Source organism: Furipterus horrens, unplaced genomic scaffold (assembly GCF_987537825.1).
Source record: "Furipterus horrens unplaced genomic scaffold, mFurHor1.1.pri manual_scaffold_10, whole genome shotgun sequence".
NCBI classification, from domain to species: Eukaryota; Metazoa; Chordata; class Mammalia; order Chiroptera; family Furipteridae; genus Furipterus; species Furipterus horrens.
This window is the reverse complement of record NW_028327180.1, coordinates 41,990,167-42,017,760: the sequence shown is the minus strand read 5'-3', so window position 1 is coordinate 42,017,760 and position 27,594 is coordinate 41,990,167. Positions and strand designations below refer to the sequence as shown.

The window sequence follows — 27,594 nt, the reverse complement described above, 5'->3', positions numbered from 1 at the left end:
ATATGCAGATAATCTTACACACTGAATGTAGGCCTCACAGTAGTTCAGGTGTCAAGGGATTGTGCTAGCAGAGTCGAATATCCCCCCGTATGGGTTTTCCATTCTTAAAGATGGCTTTGTACTTTTCCCCACTATCATTTTTAAGGGTCTTTCTTTCTACCACGGCTGAAAAAAGGGCCTCTGCAGATTGATGAGGGGAGTGGCTGTGTTGATGCAGGGTGGAGAGCACAGCGGGCCCACGGGGAAGGGGGCCTGAAGGACTTGGTGCTGACCTCACTCCCTCAGTGCCAGAAGTGATTCATTTTGGAAGATCAGTGTGTCAGTTAACTATCGCTCCAATAACCCTGCAGGACACAGGGCCGCAAGTTCTCAGCAGCACGCCACATAAGAATTGAGTTAGCTCATGTGGCTGTGGGACATCTTGGGGATGGTTAACCTAGATTGGGCTCAACTGGGGTGGTGCTTCTCTATGTCTGTCGTCTCCCTTTCATGCACTGGCTAATCCAAGGCAATTTTTTCTCCTGCCAAGGATAGAGGATTAGGAAAACAACTTGAAACTCACAAGGCCTCTTGAGGCATGAACACAGACTTGGAAACCATCACGTCTGCCATATTGTATTTGCCAAAACAAGTCGCATGGCCAAGGCCAAAGTCAGAGGAAACAAAATAGACTATATCCCTCTAGAAGGAGGAACTACAAAGTCATGTGGTCAAGGGCAGACACACTGAAACAGGTGAAGCATTAGGGTTATTAATTAATTTATTAAATAGCCTGAATAATCTCTGACTGGAGAGAAAAGACTGAAGAATCATCTCACTCCAGTCCAGAAAGCTGAAAGATGTATTAGTTGTGTCTAACAACCTCTGTGAAAAAAACTCAGTTTCCAGAGGTTTGGAAAATCTTCAGGCAACTGAAGATCTTGTAAGACTTAAAGAGGTACCAAGGCAACAGCTGAGCTATGTAGAAGATTTACAGGTATATATATGGTCTCTTGGGCAAAAGGAGGTTTCAACATGCACACCTCAGACACTGCCCTCTCCTTTGTTTTCTTTTGAATGAGGAAAAACGTTTAAAATGACTGAACTACAGAATAATTAATATCCTATTAATTTAAACCTCTTCCGTGTACCCAGCCTTTCATTTGGCAAAGTAGCTATAATAACTTACAACTAAAACTTCACATTCAGATGTGCTTGAATTTTTATGCAATGGTCTCATGTATTATGTCAATTCAGTCCAAATAACCCCCTTTTGAGAGAAAGCCTGAGATTAATCACACCGAATTGCACTTAAACTGGCCTAATTAAGGTCACTTTGCTAGTTCCAGAATTGCTCAGGACCTTTTTTCATAACTCTCTGTGGTCCTATATGATTCAATCACAGTGTTTCCAAGTGTTATTGCCCTGGGGCCCAGACCTGGCTCTCCTCCCACTTGCACGTGCCTGTATAGTAGGGACAACACGCTTTATTGCACTTCACAGGTGTGTTTTTTACAAACTAAAGGCAAGACCCTTGAGCAGCAAAAAGAGGACTCGCCTTATTGCAACAGTCGCTTTATGACGGTGGTCTGGAACGGAACCTGCAAGATCAGAACCTGCAAGATGGTGGAGGTATGCCCTACTCGGGAGGGAGGGAGCGAACAAGAGTGGGAGTCGGGACACGACTGGGGATACTGAATGTAAACAACTGTGTTCCCATCTGGGCAAGGCTTTGCACCCTTTGGATGGCTCTGCTAATCAGCCTCCCTGGAGAATTTCCCCAGGCCCAGGCCCTGGTCAATTCTGGTTCAAAGTTCTTCCTAGGGTAGAAAGGAAAAGAAAAACACACTGGGAACGGGTATGTGTGTGTGTTGGCAGTGGAGTGGTGTCTGTATTTTTCTAAAAATAAGAATATAGAGAATAAAGGTGGCTGTTCCTGTTTGATTTTTCTGCATCTTTTATGTCAGACCTGTGTATCTGGCTCATAACCACCCCTACGTCCTAGTCGTAGGCGGTGCCTGCCTCTCAGAATGGGCCAGAGAGAGTCTGTCTAGGTCTCTCTTTAGTCAAAAATATTCATATCACCTTTTAAAAAAATACCAGTGGCCGTGAAATTTATGAGCGCTCATCTGTGTAGCCTCAGGGGATGTAGTTAAAAGCTCTTAGAAACCATCGCTGCTGTTTGTAGAGTTGTGTCTAAGACCCCTTCATCGCTCTGCGGTGGAAGTCATCGTGGGTCTAGCCTGTCAGAATTGGTGATTGGTACCAATTATTTGCATGTGCGGTGTCAGAACTCCCCAGAAAGGGGGTGATTTTTTTTTTTTTGAGTTTGTCAGGGAACAAAGAGAATAGTGTCTTAGGTGTCATAATCTTTGCAGGTGTTTTCTTGTGCTTAAAGAATTCTATTTCATTTCTGATGGGCACAATTTGAGCTCCCTTGAGAAGTTACCAGGAAGAATTGCTTCCTTATCTTCCCAATCTGTGAGTCGTGTGAAAGGCCCTTAAGAATATATCCATGTGTGTCTGGGACAAATGCTGGAAAAGGTCTCTCTGCGTAATGTCATTAAATTGTTTGCCTCATGAACAACATTTTTTTAAAAAAATATTGATTATTATGAGGTTTTAAGAGGATCCATAGGATTAATATCAGCAGATATTATAAGAATAGATTGGCTAGAGTTAAAATATTTTTATTAATGTGGGGTTCTACATTTTCTTTGCATGTGTGTTTTTGTGTGACGGTCTTTTAAAAATGTACAACTTTATCGTAACACATATATTAAAGGTATAGATTGTTATCTTAATTCTATAACTGTAGGAAGAAAGTACTTTTCTAACATCTAATAACAATAGTGATATTTAACCAATAGTTATGTGACAGGCACACTACTAACTCATAATTGCATTATTTCCTTAATTCCTCAAAGAATGCTAAAATGTAGACACTTATTTATTTATTTTTACATGTTCCAGATGCATAAACTCCTTTTGGAAAGTTTGAGTCACTTTTCAAAAGCCACAGGTAGAAAGAAGAGCCAGTTTTCAAAACCAAGGACAGGTAATGACATAGACCATTTTTAAAACCACTGTGGTTTATTAATGCCCAGAACTGGGGATGACATTTTGGGGCAATATGAGTGTGGCTTGTGCATTTTTAAAATGTTTTTTCCCACCCTAGCATAAAAAATGGAAAAGTGGGTTGATCCTGAGAGAGTTGCTGTCCCAGCACACAAAGCAAATAAAACACTATCTTAAGTAAAAATGCACGGGGAAAACATTTTCTTTTATTCCAACTATGTGAACACTCTCCTGCATGTCCTAGACTTCTTTTGATACAGAAAGGCAGCAACAACTGTTGGATAAAAAGAAACTATTTGGGGAGAATAATGTCATAGAAATCCATTACTCATCCAGCAGCGGCACCCAGGAAGAATAGCCCCTCCAAGACCAAGCTGTCTGATTGGCTGGGGGATTATAATAGCTTCTAATGTGATTAAGGAAAATACCTAACAATGAATCAAAGCAAAAACATTACAGGAGAGCCAAGCCAGGGCTGTCAGCTCATGGGGATGGAGCCAACACTGGGACTTATTCATTCAACATTCAACAGCGCACATGATGAAATTCAGCTCACCCCACAGAGGGCACGTTTTGAAATGAGGCCTCATAGATCCTATTATTTAGTCATGGGATTTGCGAGCCTCCAGTCTCGTGCGTGAAAATGGACATGGAGGGGACCAAGTTTCCATGTGACAGAGCAAGGTATTGAAGTGAAAAACTGAGCAAAAATAGTGAAAAGGTTTTGGCACCTTTCATAGTTTCCCTTCCTGTATACCTCTGCTTTCTCAAAAATGATACATTCATTGACTGGTAAACTAAGTGAAATGGTAAACTTACACTGTAGAGCATAAAATAATGATATGATACAAAGTGAAAAGAAAACATTCCAAGTCATCTATGTTTGGTGGAATTTAATAATGTCAATGAAAGAAGCCGGCATAGTCTCTGGAATGCAGGAAAGACTCCTTGAATGTGTCTTGAATACTATGGGGAAAACTCCTCTAAAAAAGCTGGTTTTACTTATTAAACTGCTGCTATCATGTAGATGCTCTCTAGTTAGAATTGTATACTTTTGCTTTCTTTTGTGATGCTAGAACTGGATTATGAAATATGCATGTTTTATTTAATTATTTAACCTTGGAATTGGTAGCTAATGATTTCTAAACCTCATAACCAGGCGCCTCTTCATTTCCTTTCCTCTCTTTGGAATGCGGAGAAAGATTTTTATTCAGAGGCACGAATTCTGGGAAGCCATTTTGCTCACATTACGTTGACTTTTTGCCAGGTTTTATGTTAGACATGATCCCTGCTGCAGATTCTGTGGGTGTTACTGAAAATTACTTGGACAGAAAAACAATATGTTGGCTCAGTAAAGGATGAGAAAGTGGTGATGCAGGAGCGTGAGGGAGCACTTTGCAACATGCGGCAGGGGCTGGAGTTCTTTCTGCGTCATTGCCAACCAAAACAGCTCTACTCAGAGCTTTGTCACTTTACTGTAACAATATTTAGGCCAGAAGTTCTTAAATCAGTATCTTAGTTTAGCCATTAAAAAAAAATCGCAGTTACCTAATCATTAATTTTTAACACTGTTTAAAAACTCTGTTAAAAAAAATATGAAAACTGATTGAGAAATGATCACAGAACATAAAATCTTGATAAGACATTTTTTAAATAAATAAAAAGCTTTAGCCAATAATGAAAATAGAAGCTTCTCTTCTGTTTTCTCTACCATTTTCTTTCTCCCCCCCCCCCCCTACAATTAGTATACGTCCTGCCTCTGTCAACGTGGCACATAAAGGGACCGTCTGTTCTGTAGCTGTTCCTCCACGTCAGTGATTTTCAAATCCTTTCCGTTAGTCACTCTCTCCCGCCCCCAGTTCTGGTCTGGTTCCTTAATCCGACCAGTCAAATAGAATTTTCCATTTGGACTGTGTGCCTACAACTTATTTGACTTTTTAATAAATTTTCTAAATGTATAAATATATAAACAGAGAAGGAAAACTCTGACTCCAAAAAAAAAGAAACCTCCGCTGCCTTGCGGCATACCTCTTCAGGGGAAAGGCTAAGGGAGTAAACCTCGACAGAAAATCCGGAGCTGGAGTCCCTAAGGCGGTTTGACGTTGTAGTCAACACCGGCAACTCCTGCGGCGCACCTGAAGCCAAGCTGTATTGACTCCGTCTTTCCCTTGGATCCTTCAGCTGCGAAGAGAGGGGGGGTCTGCTGCATGGGCAACAGCAGACCCTCCATATCACCCTGCCCAGGCTCTGTAGCTTCAGCTCCACTGGAGAGGACACTCCAGCGTCATCGCAAGATGTCGATTCAACACGGGAGGAGACAGATACCGTGTCACTCCCGAGTCGGACTGCACAACCATTCTCGGCGGTGCAGATAGACTCTTAAGAAGCTACACCATCATCTCTCGAGACGGACGGCTGCCGACGACGACGATAAATATATAAAATATAATTATCTAATACATTTTCATAAATTTATAATTTTTAAAGTTTCAATGACAAGTACATATATGTCCCTTTTATAATCAAAGTAAAGGTGACCAAGCATTCTCATTAGCTTGACATTGCCTAATTTTAGTGTTAGAACTCCTTGTCTTGAGAAACCCAAGAATCCCAGGCAAGCCAGGTCACTTGGTCACCCTAAGAAGATAATAATAGTTCTAAAACACCATGGCAGCTCAGGCAAAGATAAAGAATTGTCATTTATTAAGTAACTCATTATTATGAGGAACAAAATTTATCAGTTCTCCTGTGGAAGCTGGTGTGTGTGTGTGTGTGTTTCCTAACTATGAAATTTAAAGAAAAGGTAGTTAAGCATTATTTAGAAGGTACTGAGTAATATACAAGATTCTATGTCAGTTTCCCCCCAAAATTCAGAAATAGAACCTAAGGGGCTGGTACTCACACTGATTTTAGAAGAAGAAAGACCTAAGCCTTTACTGCATTAATTTAAAGTAATTCTGTGGGTGTCTAAAGAGGTGATGCAACTTTCTGGGCAGATACACATATTTACATATATGTATGAAATACTAAAGGCATAAGTAGCTAATGTGTTTCCTTAAGATCTTATCCTATAAACAATTTTTCTTCACTAGTCATTAACTAGGACCTGGATAGCAGAATTGGAGGTTACTGGTTTGATCAAGGGCCTTAATGCTTGCTATTCCAAACTGTGCATCAAGACACATTAAAGAATGTGATAGTTTTAGTTACCTAAAGTAGTGAATCTAAAGTCCTAGAACACCCAAACTTTGTTACCACCTAGACTTTTCCAATATTTTAATAACAAAAACGTCCCAGTTTTTCCCAGGCACATGTACAGATTTTCCATACATTCTCTGAGTCTTGTTGCTTCCTGGGATGAATTTGACCTCTTACAACTAACTATTCTTTTTCTTTCTTTCTTCCTTTCTTCCTTCCTTCCTTCCTTCCTTCCTTCCTTCCTTCCTTCCTTCCTCCCTCCCTCCCTCCCTTCCTTCTTTTCTTTCTTTCTTTCTTTCTTTCTCTCTCTCTCTTTCCTTCCTTCCTTCCTTTTATTTTTTTCATTCCACATCTACTTGTTGAGCACTTGGTCTGTGCCAATCACTGTTCCATGTACCAAGGATATAACAGTGGACACAAAAGACAAAAATCCCTGTCATCTTGCAGCCTGTAGTCCACTGGGAGATATAAACAATAAACAAACAATAACAAAATTAGTGATCAATTTCTTGGGGAAGGGGAGATTGGAAGAACTAGGAGAGTATTTTCATTTTCCATAATAAAGTGACATTGGGTAAAGACCTAGGAGAGGTAAGAGGGTCCACCGTGGAGATAAAAGGGGAAGAAGATCTGCTAACTGGGGCATCTACCTCGTTTTTGATACTGCTTTTCTTTGTGTTGCTTTGCTCTAAATACCCATTGTTTGGTGTAGTATAAACAGAATGATCACAGGGCTACATTTAGAAATAAGTACAATTAAAACAATAAATTAGACTCAAGATTGGAATTATTATATTCTTATATCTTTCTTATATTGAATTTGGAAAAAACTTTTAATGCCAATAAACAAATTTATTCCTAATAACTTCATGGTGAAAATAGGTTGGCATTATAAAAAACACTACTAAATTAGGGGGTCAAAAAGCCTAGGCTTTGATCCTGGTGACACTTCTAATTGCTATGACAGTGTACAGCCCACATTCTGGTTCTGTATTTTTTATTTTATTTTTTAATTTTATTTCTAAATTTTTGATGAGAGAAAATGTAAAGATTCAACCTATAGCGACTTCTAGTTCTGGGATGATGTAATCTAAAATTCTGGAATTAAATTGTATCAATTCAAAATATCACTCTGCTGTAGAGAAAGTAATACTTCTCATGACTGCCTCAGTCCCTGCTTCAGAAATTTAGTTTCCTTATAAGTGCTCCAATGGAGCCAGTGCAAGGACGAGCTGGAAAGGCTGTGCCCAGCAAGGTGAGGCAGGAAGTTCCCAGGAAAGTAGGCTCTCCTTTTTTCACAATTATAATGGGCAGGATTCTAAGGTGGTCCTAAATGACACATGCACGTGTATAATCTTCTCCTTGTGTGTGGGCAGGACCTGTGAACGTAATGGGATATTATTCCCAAGATTATGTTACCTTATTTGGAAAGATTAAAGGATGGAATAAAAACATGGGTTATCCTGGGTGGGTCTGACCTCATCAGGTAAACTGTTTAAAAGCAGAATTAGATTTTTTTCCTGAGTTCAAAGAAGCCTGGAAGAGACAAGTCCCCATTAGTTTTATGTCTGTAAGAAAATGAATTATGAACTTGGAAGTGGATTCTTCCCTAGTCAAGGGTCCAGATGAGATCCCAACCCTGGCTGACACCTGGAGTGTGGTCTTGTGAGACCCTGAGTAGAGGACCCAATTAGGTTGTGCCTAGACTCCTGACTCATGAAAACTCTGAGATAATAAATGGGTTGTTTTAAAAGCCATGAAGTTTGTGGTAGTTTGTTGGGCAGTAATAGGAAACAAATACATCCGTTGAAGTGGAGTTGCTAGTAATGACATAGTCCCATTAAGAAAATGAACACACTTTGCAGACCAAAATCTCATTTACTCTCACAACATAGATGCGCCATTGTTAATAGTCTGGTGAATTTTCTTCTAGTACATTTTTAAGCATTGTTGGTTTTTTAAATACCAAGCACAAACATGTCAACCTTACTGCCGTTTGTGGTGGCTGTGGAGGGAGTCACAGGTGGGAATTCTGTTGTGGCAGTTGGACGACACCTCCCCTGTCAATACCCAGACTGTGAGGCTTGTGGCCACTTATGCCATTTTCTCCTGTTTCCTATAGTATCTGAAGGTAGACGCAACAAATTTATGACTCTCAGAACCAAAACTGAGGCAGCAAAACTGAAATCTAGTGACAACCCACCTACATCCCAATTTTCACCCCCTTAAGCCTTTCAGTGATTTTTCTAAGTTTCCAAATCCTTGTTTTAAATCTTTGTTTAAATTACTCAGTGTAATTTCCATTTTCCTTAATGATCCTAAATGATACCTAACAATATGTACTTACTGATACATAACAATGATGTAATTAATACCATGTTAATTTGTCAGTTTGATGATTACTTTCATTTTATAATTGATAGTCATAAGTAAGAGCATTCAATGGAAAATTTTTGATATTTGACGTTTTTACTCTATATTAACATACTCCCTGGCTCAGCCTGGAGCCAGGTGTCCAGCGTGCCCAGGCTGGGGAGGGGCACATCAGGTCTGGGTTGGCCCTTTATGGCTTTGCATAGTCTGGGAGGAAGAATGGGTGCCCTCGAGCTCTGGGGTGCCAAGTGGTGGGGCTCATGTTTCTGTACAGTGGGGGAGCCCCAGGGCCTCAGGCCATGGGGCCATGGGCTTTCTGCAGTGAGCATAATTGGGGCAACCTGACCACCTCCCTGCAGCTGTCAGGGCTCCTTGAGTTGAACTGTGGACCTGGGGCTGATGGGCTCTTGGAGCTGTGCGCCCCAGAGTTACAGTGAGTGCGCCCATTAGGAGGAGCCTGTCGGCTATCTCCTTCCCAAAAGGGATGTGACCAGGGGGCACTGGGAAAGACCAGCCAGTCTGAGGGACAGCTGATGTCCCTTCTCTCCAGCCTGTCAAGATGGAGAACAGTCTGCACAGTAGCCGGGCCTGGGTCCTGGAGCCCCTGCCATGCCCTGTGCTGGTGAAACAGGATGGGCACCCTAAGAGGAGGTGCTGGGCTGAATCAGCGCCAGCAAGGTCTGGGACATGCATTACTTTGGCTGTACTTGGAGATGTTGCTGCTCTGCTTTGGCAAGGCAGTCAGGCTCCTGCTGGACCCAGGGATGGCAGGCCCTCTATGCTGGGGGCCAGGCAGATGGGGCCAACCTCTATGAGGTGACGTTTTACCATATTTCCACCCTGGGGACCCAGCCTAGAAAGAAATTTTACTATGGGAGTGGGGGTGGGAGGCAGGGCTGGCTGTGGCTGCCTGTCCCAGGGACCTCTCAGCTAGCTGGGTGGGAGCCCCTGCTGGGTGAGGCCCCTCCAGGTGAAGAGAGGTTCCCTGCACTTGGTAGCACAGCCCCACCAGGGCCCTAATCTTGGGACCTGATCTGCGAGGCTCTGCCGCTGAAGGTATATTAAGCCCCAGCCTCTGGTCTTAGTCAGGTTTCTGGGACCTGGCCTTGCCTTGACCTTGCCTAAACCTAGAGAGTAAAGGGAAAATGGAAGGCAGCCCTGAGCTGACCTCCCACAACCCATAAGGAAAGGCAGTATAAGCCCCTCACCCCTAAGGCATAAAGTGAGGCTCAGATGTGGGTGCCGTGCCCGGGGTAGGACAGTGTGTGGGGTGGGTCTCAGGTAACAGGCCTCCACCCTGGGCCTCTGTGTTCCCAGACCATGGAAGCAGGGGGCCAACATCCTCATCAGCCTGAATGTCATGGCAGCTGCTTTGTGGGAGCAGGGCTCTGGAACCGAACAGAGACCATGCGGTGAGCCTGCCCTGCCTCGCCCCTGCCCTAGCCCAGCCCAGCGCACAGACAGGCAGCCAACCTCCCACTGACTTTGTCCTGCTGCACTTTAATGAGGCCCAGTCACTGGAGGAGGGGGTCATTGGGTGGCATAGAGAAGTCTCAGGTGGGAGGGGCTGGGCAAGTCAACAGCCTTGGCTCCCAGTTGTGGTGCCAGAGGGTGAAGCGCAGGGTCCATATGGCAGCTGATCCCCAGGTGGGCCGGTGTGCCAAGCTGTGGCTGTGGCCTGTGGTGGGCATCGCCAGCTCTGATGGGAGGGTCCGTGTTGTTCAGGACACAGGGCCAGTCCCTTTCATCTTCCTACCTGACAGAAAAGGAGAGGGTTAGTGACAAGTCCCAAACCTGGTGCTCTCACCCTGCCCGTCCTCCTCACCCTGCTGGAGGGGGTGGATGCAATCAGTGAGGGCCTGCTGGGGACTTGGCATTGACCCACAGTAGCCTATGGCCACGAGAGTTATGACCTCCCTCTCATAGAGGAGGAAACTGAGGCTCGGAGATGCTGAGTATTTTCCCTGGGGACAGAGCTAGTTTGGTTCAGGGCTGGAATTAGGACCTGACTGATTTCTGAGCTCAGCCTCTTGTCCCCAGCCAATCTGCCCAGCGGTTCTCTGAAGCTTAGAGGTCAGTCACTGGGGAAGAATCTCTTCACCTTATTACAGCTGAACAAGTGTGAGTGGGTTGCTTGGAGGAGAGGGGCAGAGGGAGGGGAGGGTTGATTCTGGGCCACTGTTGACAGTGAGCTGTTTCTGGTCCCTGTCACGCTCCCAGGGCCTGCTGGCTGCTCACAGGCTTCTGCGTTGAGTGAGGAGGGCCAGCTGAGACCTGTGCAGGTCTGCAGTGGGGCAGGAGTGCATACTCGTGGATGAGAGCCCTATCAGCGCCCCTGCACGGGCCCTGCTGGCACCGGCCCAGGGCAGTTCACAGAAGAAGGAGGCTCCCTCCTCTTCACCCCTGTGCTATGGCAGAAATGAAGCTGTCCTCCTTGCAGATGTCCTAGGCTGCTGCCCTGGACCATGCGGGGACTTGGCTCCTGCTGCTCAGTCTGTCTGGAATGCTCTTCCTCTTTCACAGCCATGTGCCCATGTCTTAGAATGCGCAGCTCAAATTCTTTTTCTGACCCATAAAGTCCTGCTGGCCTCGAGGCTTCATGTCACGTGTCCTCTGCAGCACCTAGCCCTGCTGCCAAGAGATGGTGGTGAGGGGCACACAGTTCCGTGCAGCTCCTGGCCCTGGCCGCTGGTCAGGCACTGTCCAAGGTGCTGATGCGGCGTCGGTGTGCTGTGGAGAGTGAAGAAACGGTTTCTCCGGTGATAGGCTTGAACCATAAAGGAGGGGGTTGTTGACCAAATGCCTTCTTTGTACCCCTATTTCCCCATGATCTGAAGTTTTTAGGGATTAACAGGATGAGCCCTTTGTTATTCAGAATGAAGCCTCTATCTGGAGCCCAGAATCAGTTCCTGGGGGCTTGGAGGGGTGGTGGGGCAACCCACAGGCTGACTTTGTTGGAAAAAATGATCCAGCAATATTTCTATTATCACAATGCAGACAGATCACCAACTGTCTTTCTCTCCCTCCCAGATTCTACAGAAAATCTAGATGAACAGATCAAGGAAGTGTCCCAGCAGGTTCTAGAGAGGCGAGCATACGTCAGTGCCCACTATCTGGGCTGGATGTCCTGAAACACTGGGATGATGGTCCCTGGTGCCACCAACTCCCAGGCCACAGCTAATTGCTAGGCAATTCTCACTTGTTCCAGAAGGTGTAGAATTGGGGTTACTCTAAGTTGAACAATTTCTTCCCAATTTTCACCGGAAGGTCTTTCTTCTGGCCTGTGGGCATGTCTGCCTGGCATGGCCCCAGGTTCTGAATGGAGACAGAGAATGGAATCCTGAGACTTGGGATCTGAGGATATTCTGCTAGTTTAGGAGACTCCATAGTGGAGACTGAAGCTTGTGCTGCTGCTTCTGTGGGGCTGTGGGGACCTGTTTCAGGCGTGGACAAGCATGTCTATTGGACCACACTTTCCCAAAGCAGCAGCTAGAAAGCTGCATATGTGTTATTCATTCAGACTAGGAGCAAAATGCACTTAAAACCTGTACTGGGAACCATTTAACAAAAAAGAATATAAGAGGGCAGTTTGTGTGTGCCCTTCTGGTCATGCTTTTGCTCAGAGCCAGCCTTTACTGGGTGACAGCATGACCCTGAGAACCTCCTTCAGGGGTGGCCTCCAGTCCCTTCTGTCTTCACCCTGTGAGGAGAAGGCCCTGCAAGCTGAGGAGCAGGTGCCCAGGGTAGGGCCATGGGGCTTGCGAGGCCAACCGTTGATCCCTCCCAGACGATGGGTGGAAAACCACACTGCTTGGTATTTGAGAACATATGCTTGTTCCCATCTGGCTTTCTCTCTGCTTTCTCTGCAAGGGTAGCCCTCTACTCTTGAAGCGAAAGGAAAAGGGAATCTTCAGATAGCACTGCCAGGCCTTCGCATTTTCCCAGGCTCCCTTCTGCTGTTACTTGCTGGATGTACTGGGTCCCAGCACACTGGCAGGGTTCAAGCCTTGGTCCCTCAGGAAAGGGGCCTTTTCATTCTAGGCCTTGTGGGTGGAAGTGCCCTGCCAGCAATAGGTTCTCTCTTCATCCAGTTGAGTTTAAAAGGCTGGGGTCACTGGTTCAAGGCTCCCTTTTCCACCTGCCATTTCTGAGTTTTTCTTAAACACATGGGTGGGGAAGGCCCTGGTACATACTTATTTCATGCCTTCAGCAATGTGCATGGGCTACTTGAGATGCTGAGGGAACTTGTGCTGGGAAGACCTGCAGTGGAGCCCAGCAGAGCACCCTGGCCAGCAAGGCCAGTCTGGCACTCCTGGCAGTGACCCAGCAGTGACCTAGCCTGAGACACAGCAACAGGGAGCAGGAGATCTGCACACAGCCCCAGAGCCTGGGGCCTGCTCTGCAGGGAGGCAGCAAGATCCAAGAGAGGGGAGAGAGATTTTAGGGGCTTGTTGTCCTTCCTCCTAGACATGGAGCTGCCTTTGGGGGGCAAAGGGGTGGGGGGAGGAGGGAAACCCATCCTGCTTATTCTGTCCTGATTTCTGGGAAAGGGTCTCTTAGCAAACCTTGCTGCCAGAAAACGCATCCCTTTTTCTCTGAACAAAGATTCTGGTTCTGTTAATCCACAGGTTTGGGTTCTCTATCAACCAATAAATGATTTTTAGGTCTTTATGTATATACAGGGGTATGGAAAGAAAGAAAAGGGGACCCAGAAGGATGGATGTAGCAAGACTCCGGTCTCCCCCATGGAGGGAGGTGGCAGCGTCGGAGCTGGGAGGGAGTTGGAAGGTCCCAGATGTGCCCAGATCCTCTGCCCCAGCTGTGGCTGGGCCTCCAGAGACCAGTCATGGGTGACACAGTGGTGAAGCTCAGAAAGCCTTCAGATCTATCTTCCAACCTCCTTTTCTATAGTTAAGAAATAAGGCCCAGAGCAAGGAAGAGGCCTGCCCCAAGTCACATAGCAAATCAATACTCCGGCTGGAACTAGAACTCGGGTCCCCTGAGTTCCAGCCCAGCCGTCAGTCTGTTATACCAGATGCATTTGGAATCTTGATTCCTCTCCTGATATCTAAAACAACACGGGTGCTGCTGAAGCCAGAGAGCCTCACAGAGCTGCTGCCCCCCGACAGCACAGGAGGCTCAGCTTTGCATAGGTCTCATCCGTTACCTGTTACTGGGCCCAGTGATGGAGCAGCAGGCAGCTCGAGGAAAGGTGGTGGCTTCCTGTACAGATCAAAGTCCTGGTGGCGCCGGTCCCAGCTCCACCTCTCTCGGTCCAGCACGGGCTGCAGCACGTTAGCAAACAGTGCGTTTTCCCTCCACTCCTAAACCGGGGACAGTAAGTTAGGAGGAAGGTCCCTAGGAACCCCCCACCTGACACCCTCCACCTCCTCCCTGCGTACCTCAGTCAACTCTGTGGTGGCACCGATGGGCAGCAGCTTGAGGTGGTCACTTTCGGTGCTCCTATGAAGACCTATCCCTTGGAATCCGTTGGCTGTGAGCCAGGCCTGGCGGGATTTCTCCCTGGCTTTTTTCTCCTCTTCCTTGGAATCCTGAGGCTCCACCATGGCTGAGAGGTAATTCTGTGAATATGTGAATCTTCTATTCGGCTCCTGGAAACGAGGGGCAGGCATGTGGGTAGGAAGGTGGCGGCCTGGACTTGGAGAGGGCTTCCTGAGCCTCAGGTTCCCTGGTAGGTGTCAGAACCAGCTGAGGGCACAGGTCCTGAGAATGTAAGCGGGGCGTTGAGATGCACTGCGCTGTGCAGCGGCCCCAGGAGGTTCACACGGTCACACCGTTGGCAGAAGAAGCCCTTTTCTAAATTCCCCATGAGAGAAAGCCCAAGCCAGTGTTTCCTTCAGGCTGGCAGCTGCTTTGGGTGAGCAACAAGACGCTCTGCAGAGGTGGGCAGCCTGTGGTGGCTGCAGCTGTGCGCCTCTGGGCGTCCACCCAGGGCCTCTGGGCTCACCTTGCATGTGGAGGAATCAGAGTTAGTGTGGGAGCAGAACACCTTCCCCCACACCCGACCCCTTGCCTACTCCCCCAGCTGGGTGGCTCTCGTCCACACACTGGAGGCCTCCTGCGGAACTCCAGGCTGGATGGGCAGAGAGGAAACAGTTCATGGAGTTAGCTAACTGCCGTTATCCTGCCTGGAGTATAAGCATGTCGCCGTTTGCCAGTCTCTGAGCCTCTCACTCACCTTGGCCATCTCACGATATAGCTCCTTCTTGGCAAACTCTGTGGAGTTCAGAGTCTGAATACTGTAGTTATAGACGGCATCTTTGGTGGGGGATGAACTTCTAATCACCTTCGCCACAGACTTTGGAGGCTTCTTGCTAACCTGGTAGGCTCCCATGATGTTTTTCTGAAGAAAGAGACACCAGTCATTACCTGCACAAGCCCCCTTCACCGCCAGCTCATGTCCAGCTCTGGCACATGGCTGCAAGTATTGATTCTTGGATACTGGAGATGCCGTTCTATCACAGAGCCCTGCCAGAAGGCCATCTTGTCCAGTCCCTTACTGTCGACAATGGAAATCAATCGACCAGAAACAGGACCTTTGCCTGAGGTCACTGGAATTGGAACACAGAACCTTTGGCCAGAGTTTATGGCTCAGGTGGTCAGCAGTGGGAGAGGCTTGGGCCTCTCATGGTGTATACAGGGGAGAGATGAGCTGAAGCACAAGGGCTGCCACCCTCTTCCCTCCAGAGCCTCAGTATGGTCTGTTGGCATCCTGGCTGGTGTAGCTCAGTGGATTGAGTGCCAGCCTGTAAACCAAGGGGTCGCTGGTTTGATTCCCAGTCAAGGCACATGCCTGGGTTGTGGGCCAGGTCCTCAGTTGGAGATGTGTGAGAGGCAACCACACATTGATGTTTCTCTCCCTCTCTCCCTCCCTTCCTATCTCCCTAAAAATAGATAAATAAAATCTTTAAAAAATAAATAAAATAAAATCAATAAAATTTTTAAAAAGGGTCTATTGGCTTTCTTTGTGAATAAAAATACAATGAAGAAAGGTTGCAGAGAAAGGTGGCTGGGACCCAGAAAAGACAGAGTTTTACTCTAAATTGTTAAGTCCTGTGCAGCTCAGCTCGCCTTTCACTTGCCTACCAACCTTCAGCAAATAACTATCTTTCATTTAAATTTTTTTTTAACTCAGGAGGTTGACCTTGGACTTTGGGCCAAGCCCCAGTGTCTTAACTTTGGAATCTTTGAGGAATTTCTGTAAGAGTGCAAAGTAATCAAGAGAAGGACTAAGTAAATCTGTGTTTCACATGCATGAAAAAAGTTGGTCCAGGAACAAGACATCTGTGGCTGCAGCAACAGGGACTGAAGGCAAAGGCAGGCCGAGGGCCATTGCCAGGGGACAGAACTCAGGCCTTTGAGTAGCTTTGAGAAGACTGTGCTAGACAGGCCATCTAGGCTAGGGTCTTGTCATGGCCCACACGTAGCTTCAATCAGAATATTTAGTATTTTGTCCAGTTCTGGTTGTCTTCTGGGAAGGCTGGTCTGAATTAGTCAGTCCACTGTTAATAAAACGAGAGGTTCCTGTTCCTTCACAATCCTAGAGCTGGTGCATTGCAGCTGGGGAGAAGAGTTTAAAGCTGAAGTGCTGGCCAAAAGTTGTTCTGTAGATTACTTTGTACTCTGTACAAATAAAATGAGGTGGCCCCTGAAAGCCAAATCAAACAATGATTACAGGAAATGAGTTAAGTTTGCCAATTAAAGAATTTCAGGTTGCATTTTTTAAAGCTAACAATATGCTGTCTGTAAGGAAAGGGGAGGTGCGAAGGTAGTAAAGGTAAAGGGGGTCAAATATATGTGATGAAAGGTGATTTGACTTAGGGTGTTGGGCGCACAATGCAATTACACAGATCATGTATCACAGAAATGTACACTTGAAACTTATACAATATTAATTGATTTCACCTCAATAAATTTAATAAAAAAGATGCTCACACTCACATATTAAAAAATACTGCTTTGGATAAAAAGATAGAACCTTGAAATTAAAGGGAGGAAGAATACACACTAGGCAGAAAGGGATCAGAAACCCCAAGCAAAAAAGCTGGAGTAGCATTTTTAATATCTAACCACATAACTCAAAATAAAAATCTATCTAAAGAGGCAAAAAGGGATATTGTATATTTAAGAAAAGAAACAAGAAGATGAACATCTTCTTGAACATCTTGTGCATCTAACAATAGTCTCCACATTTATTAAGCAACAGCTGACAAGATTGCAAATAAAAGAATAAACATCAAAGGGAACTATCAATAAAACCAAAGACAACCCACTGAATGAGAGAAGATATTCACCAATGATACATCTGATAAGGGGTTATTATCCAAAATTTATAAAGAACTCATACAACTTAACACCAAAAAACCAAACAGTTGAATTTTAAAAAATGTCAGAATGGCTATCATCAATAAATCAACAAACCACAAGTGTTGGTGAGGAGGTGGAGAAAGGGAACCCCTGTGCACTGTTGGTGGGAATGCAAATTGGTGCAGTCACTGTGGAAACCAGTATGGGGTTTCCTAAAAAAATTAAAAATAGAACTACTATATGACCCAGCAATTCCCCTTCTGGGTATTTATCCAAAGAAAGTGAAAACCCTAACTTGTAAAGATAAATGCACCCCTATGTTCATTGCAGCATTATATACTGTAGCCCAGATATAGAAACAACCATGTGTCCATCATAGATAATTGCATTTAAAAAGTTGTACATATATACAGTGGACTATTACTCAGCCATAAAAAGAATGAAATCTCACCATTTGCAACAACAGGTATTGACCCAGAGGGTATCATAAAGAACACACACATGCAAAGCTTACACACTTCTAAGGGATTCAAAGGGCTTTTTTTTAAACTAGAGATTGGGGTGGGAGTAGGGTAGGTGACTTCATATAGACCATGAGTAGACAACATGAAGTCACACCTTAGATGTTGGTGTTTTTGTCTTTTTGGTTGGTATGGGGTAAAAAAGGTTCTTGTTGGCCATTCAGGCCATATAATACCCAGCCTTCCATCACCTCACCAGCTTCTCAGTCTCTCACTCTCTTCCTTTTACATTTTCTCATGCAGATTTAGTTTATCTCCTGTGTTGCTGGGACATCTGATAACATCCATGCCCTTAGCAGCTTAAGTAAGATGTTACACACTCACACCCATGTGCATGCACAGTTCCTCCTCAAAGATGGACTCTGGGGCCAAAGGTAATGCACCTGCGAGGATTCCTTTTCACCGTTCAGGAGGGTGGGTGTGCGGGGGCTCTGAACCATTGCTTCTGGTGTGGGTCAGCCCTGCACCCAGTACTTCTTGCCCACCTGCCTGGGATCCCAGGGCAGGAGGGCAGAAACAGGCCAGCGACAGATGCAGCATTTGAGATTTGGCTGTCTGCCCTATATCTCTCGGCATGGGACTGGACACCCAGGTGGGGCAAAGGCCCAGGACCCCTGACCCATGACCCCAGAGGAGAGAGAGTGCCACCTGGATCAGACTGTGATTCTGGCCTTTATTCTTCAACATCACATTCCGCCACTGCAGGTACTTCTCCTGGTGGGCAAGGATCTCATAAGTGAGGGTGGACTTCCGGCTTCGAAAATCCTCAAGATTGGGGGCAGGGTGAGGTGGGATGGCCAAAAGCTTTCCGTCTATGAGTTCTTCTTGTGAAATGGGCAACCCAAACTCCTGGCTCAAGTCTCTGATCATGGAGGAGGAGGGCAGCAGGTCTCTGGCGATCACCTCCCGGAGGCTGCTGCTGTAGTGGCAGATGCAGTAGATCCTGGAACACAGAAGGGCCACCCTGCTCAGCCTCACCTGCCTGGTGAGATAGGTCAAACCATCCCCATCGTACAGGAGGAAATGAAAACTCAGAGAGGTTGATTAGCTGGTAAACACGCGTTCATAGGAAGGAGAAGGAAAGCGTTTGAGAGCCGCCCATTCCTGTCTGTCCTTCCTTGTCATTTTAGTGGCAGGACGGGGCTCTCAGTGGGCTGCAGGAGGTAAACCTGGGAACACCTAGCCTGGGGAACACGGTTGCCCCCTTCTCTGTGGGGACAGCTCAGGCCCAGACCCAGGCAGTGGGGAGCTGGGGGATACTATAGAAGAAGGGGCTCAATGGATATGGTTCTGTGCCCCCTTCCCTCTTTTTCCTAGGGAGCAACTTGGACCCAGCTGGGGCTGGGCAGCTGGGAGGAAGGAGGGAGCGGCCCAGGCAGGAGGGCCCTGGCTCCCAGAGAAGAGCCTCGTTCAGCCTCTGCTGAGCGCCTGGCCCACGGTATTTCCTGTCCCTGTAGGCCGGGACTGCTCAGCAGTAGAGGCACGGCCATCTGTCTCCTGTATGCGGCTCCTGCATGTTCCTGTCCTCTCACCTTGAACCGAGTGACAAGGGGACTTCATTTGTGCACCTTACAGGGTGAGCGCGGCTGCCCGGTGACCACAGCCCCAGGTGAGGCCGGGTTGCCGGGCAGCTGGCCATCATGCCCAGCGCATGTGCAACCTTCAGCAGGGTGTGCACAGTGATGCGTCCACCACACGTGCAGGCACTGTGAGTCCCCTTGGAGCCAGGCTGGTCAGCGCACACAAGTGTGCCTCATGTCACTGTGCAGGAAGATTTGGCAAGTCCTGCTTCCAGGCACAGCCAGCCATGTAGGCATGCAGAGTCCTTCTGAGGCCTAGGTAGGACCCAGAGGTGGGGGCGTGGGACCGCCAGGCACCTGCGCCTTGGTGGGTTGGCGATGCAGTGCTGGCGGGATGTTACGGCTGCGCCACCTCTTTTGTTGTGTCCTGTTCCATCTGCCCAGGCTCGGAGATCTCGCGGGGGGCTCCGAAGGCATGGGGCACAGGCCTTAATCCAGGAAACCGCCCCACCGGGGGCCATTGGGCCTCCCTCTTGGAGCAGAGGGGGATGTGGGGGCAGCTCACACAATATACTTAATTAAAAATAGTTGAATGAATAAATTACTAAACCCACCAACATGTGAGAGGAATCTGAGATAATATGGCAACTCTTAACTCTTCTACAATTAGAGAAGGAATCCAGGCTATGCTCATAATGTCAAGCAAACCACTCTTGCCCTAAATTTAAATATTAATAGCTGCACATTTATGGAAAGTACGGCATAATTCTCTCCATTATTTCCCACTGCTTGTAAGTATCCATCCTTGTATTTTACCCTATGTTCACATAACCTTAATTTTAAAGATGTTAAATAAGATTCATAAAATTGCTCATTTAGATTCTTCGAGCTTGAATACTGAAAGCCTGGAAATAGAAAGTGGTGCTATTGTCACCATCACTATTCTCTCAGTTTTCCTGCAGGAGACTTTGTCATCCTCTCCTACACTCCCCCTGGAACATCATGTCACGTCATGCTGAGGAACGCCCCCATAACACAAATCCTCAGTCACACAGAAGAACACGCTTCCTCCTGTTTAGTAAGAGTAGGCGGTAAGAACAAAGTTACTTATTTTTTTAAAGTTATTAACATGTTTCTAGAATAGAATGTGTGTGTTAACGTTTTCCATCTGGTTTCTAGTTGTATATCGATAAAACTGTGATTTTCTATAAATCTGTAGAGGAAAAGGTAAGTGTAAGTGACAGCTGTGTATGGGCAGCATGTGTTCTGTGCACTTGGTGGGGAGGGGCTCACAGATAAAGGTCTGGTGCTGGTGGGCAGGGTGAAGGAAGGTACAGTGGGCCCAGGACCACTCCAACTGAGGCCACAGACCCGGGTGAGTTCATATGGGTGCCCACCACCCAGCTGGAGCACTGCAGGCCCAATTCTGCCTGGCAGAGGCTCAGGGAGGCAGCTCTGTGTCCTAAAGCAACAGCAAAGCCTCTTCCTCTCACAGCATGTGTCTGGAGGTGGTCGGGGCCCCAGCAGGCCTATGGAGTGGGGGTGGGGGATCAGGCTGCCCAGCCTTCACAACCAGGCAGTGATTCCTCCTCCATCTGTGCCTCCACCACTGCTTAGGCCTCGGCAGTATGGTCCTGGTTGCTCGCCCCTGCTGGTGACCCATAACTTGTACCACTGGCAGCATTGCCCTGCCAGCAGCCTCCATGCTGTGTGGCAGAGCTACAACACCCCCAGACCTGGCTGGATCCAGCCCTCGTCCAGTGTCCACACTGTGCCACCTCCATAGAGTGGAGCCCGGCTTGAGTCCTGTGGCTATGGTGTGCCCAGGGCTCATGCGCCCCCCACTGCACACTTCATTGTCAATCTCCTCTTCTAAACAGGCAGGCACAAGACAGTGGCCATTCTATCCACAAACGAGGAGTTCTGCAGGTAAGCATGAGCCATGCCAACCAGCAGGTGGAGCACGCAGCCTCCCAGTGTGGGGAAGTACTCCCCACTGAAGGTCTGGGAGGTCACCAGTATGGGAGCAGAAGTATTGGCAAAGGCAAAGGGGTGCAAGTAGTGAAAGACCCAGATCTTTGGAGAATGGCTTTCTGAGGAATAGGGAGGGAGGGTGGAACAGGGGATCAGGAAGAAGCAAACAGTACCCATGGTCATTGCCATAGGCAGGCTGGCAACTGCCATCTCTGTAGGCTGGGGTGCATACCTGGTCAGGGCCTGGAAGGTCTTCTGCATCATGGTATTGCGGAAGTAGAGTGACATGTGCTTCATGAGCTGTGACAGTGGCTTGAAGAGGTGCACACGGTACAGGATGGTCTCCAGGTCTGCGTATATGCGGTGCTGAAACAGCAGCTGAGAGTTGTAGAGCACCTTGTATTTCCCGTGCTCTGATTTGCTAATTCTGCAAGAGAATCTGACTTGGTAATTCTGCAAGAGGAGACCATAGGACAGGGCCTTAATACTGTCCTGCAGGCTCTTGGAATGCTGCTGCTTTGCTCTGGCTGACACTTATTCATTCATTCATTCATTCGTTTATTCATCCATTTATATTTTGCTTGTACCTTGAAGGGGAGAGTGACAGTGAAAATGCTGAAACCAGAGGACCTCCGGCCAAGATGGAGGTGTAGACACACACGCTGTGTCTCCCTCCACAACTAAGAAGAAATACAATTACCTCAAAACTAGAAACAACCAGAAGTTCCAGAAAATCAAACTACATGGAAGTCCAGCAAACAAAGACATAAAGAAGAAATACTCATCCAGACAGGTAGGAGGGGCGCAGCCGGGGCGAAGAGGATGCAGTATGGTGGCCGCAGCAGCAGTGGCAGCAGCAGCGGCAGTGGCGGGCTGGCAGAAAGTGCAGTCACATGTTTTAAAAAGTCAGGAGGGACACCTGGGGAGCGTTACCAGCTCCTCACCAGACCTCACAGCTCACGGTCCCAGCACCAGGGAAAATAAAGCCTCATTGCTTATGACTGTGCAGACCAGTAGGGGTTCGGGTGGAGGCAGAAACTGCCAGTCTTAGCAGAGTGCGCTTGTTTAAAGGGTCCCCGTGGTCCTAGAACATTGCAGTCCCACGCACTCTGGGAACGACTGCCAGGGAAGCAGCTAGAGGGGCACCAGTCCAGTGTGGAAGTGGGAGAGGTGCCTGGAAAAGGGATGAGTGCTTGGCAGGTGGCATTGTTCCCTCTCGGACCCCTCCCCCACATACAGCGCCACAACGTGGTGAAAGAGGTCTCCCTGTACTGACGAATGCCCAAGGCTCTGCCCCTTACAACGTAACAGGAGTGACAGCTCTACCTGGGATGTGGAGGCAAACACACACAGGAGCCTGTCAGAATGAGGAGACAGAGAAGTATGGCCCAAAACAGGGAACAGGTCAAGGTTCCAGTGGGAGAACTAAGCGATGAGGAGATAGCCAACGTAACAGATGAGGGGATAGACAACCTAACAGATGCAGAATTCAAAACACTGGTGATAAAGATGCTCACAAGCTTGACAGATATGCTTGAGTATGTAAAACACATAAGAGAAGAAGTGAAGGCTATGCTAAGTGAAACAGGAAAATCCGCACAAAACCAGTGGTGAAGGGAAGGAAACCAGGGTTCAAATCAATGATTTGGAACACAAGGAAGAAAAAAACAAGTCAACCAGTACAGAATGAGGAAGCAAGAATTGAAAAAAATGAGGAAAACTTCCCAAGTTTTGCAAAGGAGATGGACATACAGGTCCAGGAAGCACGGAGAGTCCCGGGTGAGCTGGACTCAGAGGGGACCACACCAGGACGCATCATGACCGAGATGCCAAAGGTGAAAGATAAAGACAGAGTCCTGGGGGCAGCAAGAGAGAGACAGAGCGCTGCCTACAAGGGGGTGCCTATAGAACTATCAGCTGATTTCTCAGAGGACATTTTGCAGGCAGGAAGGGACTGGCAAGCAGTATTCAATGTGATGAAAAGCAATTCACAACCAAGAATACCCTATTCAGCAAAGCTATCATTTGGAATGGACGGGCAGATGAAGTGCTTCCTGGACAAGGTGAAGCTAAAGGAGATCATCATCACCAAGCCATTATATGAAATGTCAAAGGGACTTACTTAAGAAAAAGATAAAAACTATGAACGCTAAAATGACAACAAACTCATAACTATCAACAACTGAATCTAAAAAATAAAAACAAAATCCAACTAAGCAAACCAGAATAGGAACAAAATCATAGGTATGGGGATCATCTGGAGGGTTATCAGCTGGGAGGGGGAAGGGGGGAGAAATGGGGAAATGGTGCAGGGACTAAGAAGCGTAATAGGTTGGTACAAAATAGACAGGGGGATGTTAAGAATAATATAGGAAAGGATGAAGCCAAAGAACTTATACGCAGGACCCATGGACATGAACTAAGTGGGGGTGGGATTTCTGGAGGGAAGGGGGGTACTGGGCAGAGGGGAGCAAAGGGGAAAAATATTGGAACTACTGTAACAACATAATCAATAAAATATACTTAAAAAAAATTGCTGAAAACAGCCTCGTGTTGCCTGTGTTCCACTGTCCCTCACCCATCTGCTACCTGCACTCTCTATATCAGTCTGGCAGTTTCTAAACACACTCTGCTATGCCACACCCTGTGTTTGGCACACTTTGTTCCTACACCTTGTTGAACTTGGTGAAGTCTACACATATCCTGCATATACTGCTTCTAGAGCTGTGTGTTTATTCATGGGGTTTCTTCTTTTGTGAAGTATGTGTTCAAGTATTTTGCCCATTCTTCCACTGGAATATTTTTATTGTTTTTTGTTATTGATTCACATGCATTTTATGATATATGTTCAACATACTAGCTCTACACATTGAAAATATTTTTTTCTCTATTTGTGGCTTGTGTTTTCACAATTATTATGATGCCTCTGGATGAACAGATATCATAATTTTAATGTAGCCAACTTTATCATTATTTTCTTTTTTCTTTTTTATTGCTTTTAGAAAGAGAGGGAGAGAGAGAGAGAGAGAAACATCAATGTGAGAGAGAAACATCAATCAGTTGTCTTCTCATATGTATCCTGATTGAGGATTGAACCTGCAACCTGAGCATGTGCTCTGACCAGGAATGGAACCTATGTCGTCGTCGTCGGCAGCCGTCCGTCTCGAGAGACGATGGTGTAGCTTCTTAAGAGTCTATCTGCACAGCCGAGAATGGCTGTGCAGTCCAACTCGGGAGTGACACGGTATCTGTCTCCTCCCGTGTTGAATCGACATCTTGTGATGACGCTGGAGTGTCCTCTCCAGTGAAGCTGAAGCTACAGAGCCTGGGCAGGGTGATATGGAGGGTCTGCTGTTGCCCATGCAGCAGACCCAATGGAACCTATGACCCTTTGGCCTTCAGGACAATGCTCCAGTGAACTTAGCCATATTGGCCAGGGCTTTTTTCCTTTATTCCTCATACTTTTGTCTTATTCAAGAAATCTTTCTTTATTCTGAGGTCCTGAATATGTTCTACTTTATTATCACCTAAAACTGTTATAATACTAATTTAAAAAAATAGATTTTTCTAATAAACTATGAATAAGACCAGTTAATTGTGGTCTAATTAATTGTACTGTGTCCACCAACAGGGCAATTTATGTTAGCTGTCACCATTGGGAGAAACAGGGTATTGGGTACATGCAACTTCTCTATAATATTTTTGTGACTTATGTTAAGTCTATGATTATTTCAAATAGGTTTGTAATCTACCTGGAATTGATTTTATAAATTATGCAAGCCAGCAAATTAGGAAACCATCAGTAAATTTGGAATAGAGTAGAACTTCCCCAACCTAGCAATGGAAATCTCCCAAACCCTATACCTAACAAAACATGTAATGGAGAAGGACCTAATGCTTGCCCCCAAAGATCAGAAACAAGGAAAGGACATCACCACTGGGATATGAAATCATACTGCAAGTGCCAGCCAGCACACTAAGGAAGTAAGACAGTTTGGAAAGGAAGAAACTAAACTATCCCTATTTGCTGATGATATGGTGGTCTATGTAGAAAACCACAAGGAATCCACCAAAAACAAATGAACACTCCTCAAACCAAGCCTAGTTTAGCTAGGCCTCAGGATCAACAAAGAAAGATCTATTATATTTCTATATATGAACAATAAACAGTCGGAATGAAATGAAAAATACCATACCATTTAAAGTAACTCAAAAAAAAAAAAGATATAAATGTATTGAAACATGTATGTTAAAAACTACAAAATGCTGATGAAAGAAATTAAAGATCTAAATAGATGGGGAAACATACCATATTCATGGAAGGCTCAACATAGCAATGATGTCAGTTCTCCCCCAAGTGATATGTAGGTTTAGCACAATTCTTACTAACATTCTAGCAAGACTTTTTATTGATATAGACAGCTTATTATAAAATGTATATGAAAAGGCAAAGAAACCAAAATAGCTGAAACAATTTTGAAAAAAGAATAAAGGGGAAGGAATCTCTCTACTTGACTGATTATATAGCTACAGTGATCAAGACTGTGGTATTCATTAAGGGATAGATGCATAGATCAATGGAACAGAATAGTGAACCCTAGAAATACATCCTGACATTTATGACCCACTTATTTTTAATAAAAATGCAAAAGCATTTCTATAAAGAAAGATAGTATTTTCAGCAAGTGGTACTTCAGTAATTGGATATGCTTTGGAAAAAAACCCCTAAAATAAAACAGAACAACCAAAACTTAACTTAGGTTTCTGCTGAAGATGGTGATGTGGGAAGATCCTGAACTCACCTCCTCCCACAGACACAACAAATCTATAGCTACATATGGAATGGTTTTAAAACAAACAAACAAACAAAAGTAAAAACTAGCAGAGTGACCTCTTCACATAGGGCAAACAAGAAGAAATACACATAGAAGCAGGTAGAAAAGGTGGACACAATCTCACTGTAAATCCCACATCTGGCACAACAACTCACAACCAGAGGGAAACTCAAAACTGAAACTTTGCCCTGAGGACCAAAGGGTTCCTTTTCCACACTGGACACCCCAGCTTTTAAGACCAGCACCTAAGAGATGGGCCCTCAAAACATCTAGCTTTGAAAACTAATGGGACTCACCCCCACAACATTTGTGGGGCTGTGGCAAACAGAAATGGTTCTTAAAGGGCTGGTGCTTGGACCCAATTGCCCAGGGCCCAGCACAGAAGCAAGTCTTTGAAAAGTACCCAGACTTGACGGGACATAGACTCATTTGCTAATTTTAAAGCCGGGGCCTGATGGGATACTTTCCAGAGACAGAGGCTGGTAGGGACCACCTTTTTTTCTCTCATTTTCTTACATGCCATCTCTGCATCCCCCCTCTGCTTTGTTCAGCCAGGGGGCTCCATCTTTATGTCGCCATCTGCTACATTCCAGAACATCAGGAGTCTCTACATGTAGCTGTTGCCCCAGATTTTAAGCCTGGTAATCCAGTTTTTGCTGCTGCCATCCCTTGATTGTCTGGTTCTGCACACATAGCAGAGCTGAAAATACCTCCAGTCTTTCTCAGAAAGGAAGAAGTAGATGGCAATATAGTGATATTAGGGAACTTTAACACCCCACATACATCAATGGATAGGTCATCAAGATGGAAAATCAGTACAGAAATACATAAAATCAACAAAGTAAGATTATTCTCAAGTGCACATGGAACATTCTCCAAGATAGAGCATAGGTTAGGTCACAAAACAAGTCAATACATTTAAGAAGACTGAAATCAAATCAAGCATCTTTTCCAACCACAATGGTATTAAACTAGAAATCAATTAAAAGAAGAAAACTGGAAAATTCACAAATATGTAGCGATTAAACGACGTACAACTGGGTAACCAATGGTTCCATGAATAAATCAAAGGAGGAATAAAAAATACCTTGAGAGGAATGAAAATGGAAATACAGCCTACTCAGACTTGTAAGATGCAGCAAAAGCAGCTCTGTGAGAGGCATGCATAATGCAAGTGTCTGCCTCAAGGAACAAGAAAAATCTCAAACAACCTAACTTGACTCTCATGAAACTAGAAAAAGGAAAATAAAGCCCAAAGTTATCAGAAAGCATATCTTATTTTATTGTATTTGCTTTATTGTACTTCATAGATAATGTCATTTTCAAAGAAATTGAGGTAAGATCCTCTACCAGCAAAAATATTGTCTTGATGAAGACTAGAAAAGGGTTAGAATTTTCTGGCAATAAAAGGTTTTAAAATTATGTACATATTTTAGACAAAATGCTTTTGCACACTTAATAAACTACAATATAAGGTAAACATAACATTAATATATTCTAGAAAACCAAAAACTTTGTGTAATTTGCTTTATTGTGATATTCACTTTATTGTGGTGATCTGGAATCAAACCCATAAAACCCACAATATCTCTGAGGTACGCTTGTAAGAAAGATCAAAACAAAAGTAAATGAAATAGAGACTAAAAAAAAATTAGAAAAGATCAATGAAACTAAGCACTGGTTCTCTGAAAAGATAAACAAAATTTACAAAACTTTAGCTAGAATCACCAAGAAAAAGAGAGGACTCAAATAAATAAAATCAGAAATGAGATAGGAGACATTACAACA

At 45.5% G+C, this 27,594-nt stretch overlaps 1 protein-coding gene across 1 annotated transcript in view; it reads right to left on the bottom strand.

The window, feature by feature from the left end:
• Window positions 1–13,784: 13,784 nt before the first annotated feature.
• Window positions 13,785–27,594, bottom strand: part of CFAP92 (cilia and flagella associated protein 92 (putative)) — a 33,293-nt gene continuing 19,483 nt past the window's right edge. The window contains exons 10-14 of the mRNA XM_090290190.1: window positions 21,204–21,398; window positions 18,126–18,420; window positions 14,828–14,992; window positions 14,031–14,240; window positions 13,785–13,952 (exon numbers count right to left, since the gene is read on the bottom strand). Coding sequence (XP_090146316.1) covers window positions 13,785–13,952; window positions 14,031–14,240; window positions 14,828–14,992; window positions 18,126–18,420; window positions 21,204–21,398 — 1,033 coding nt within the window. The remainder of the gene's footprint in view (window positions 13,953–14,030; window positions 14,241–14,827; window positions 14,993–18,125; window positions 18,421–21,203; window positions 21,399–27,594) is intronic.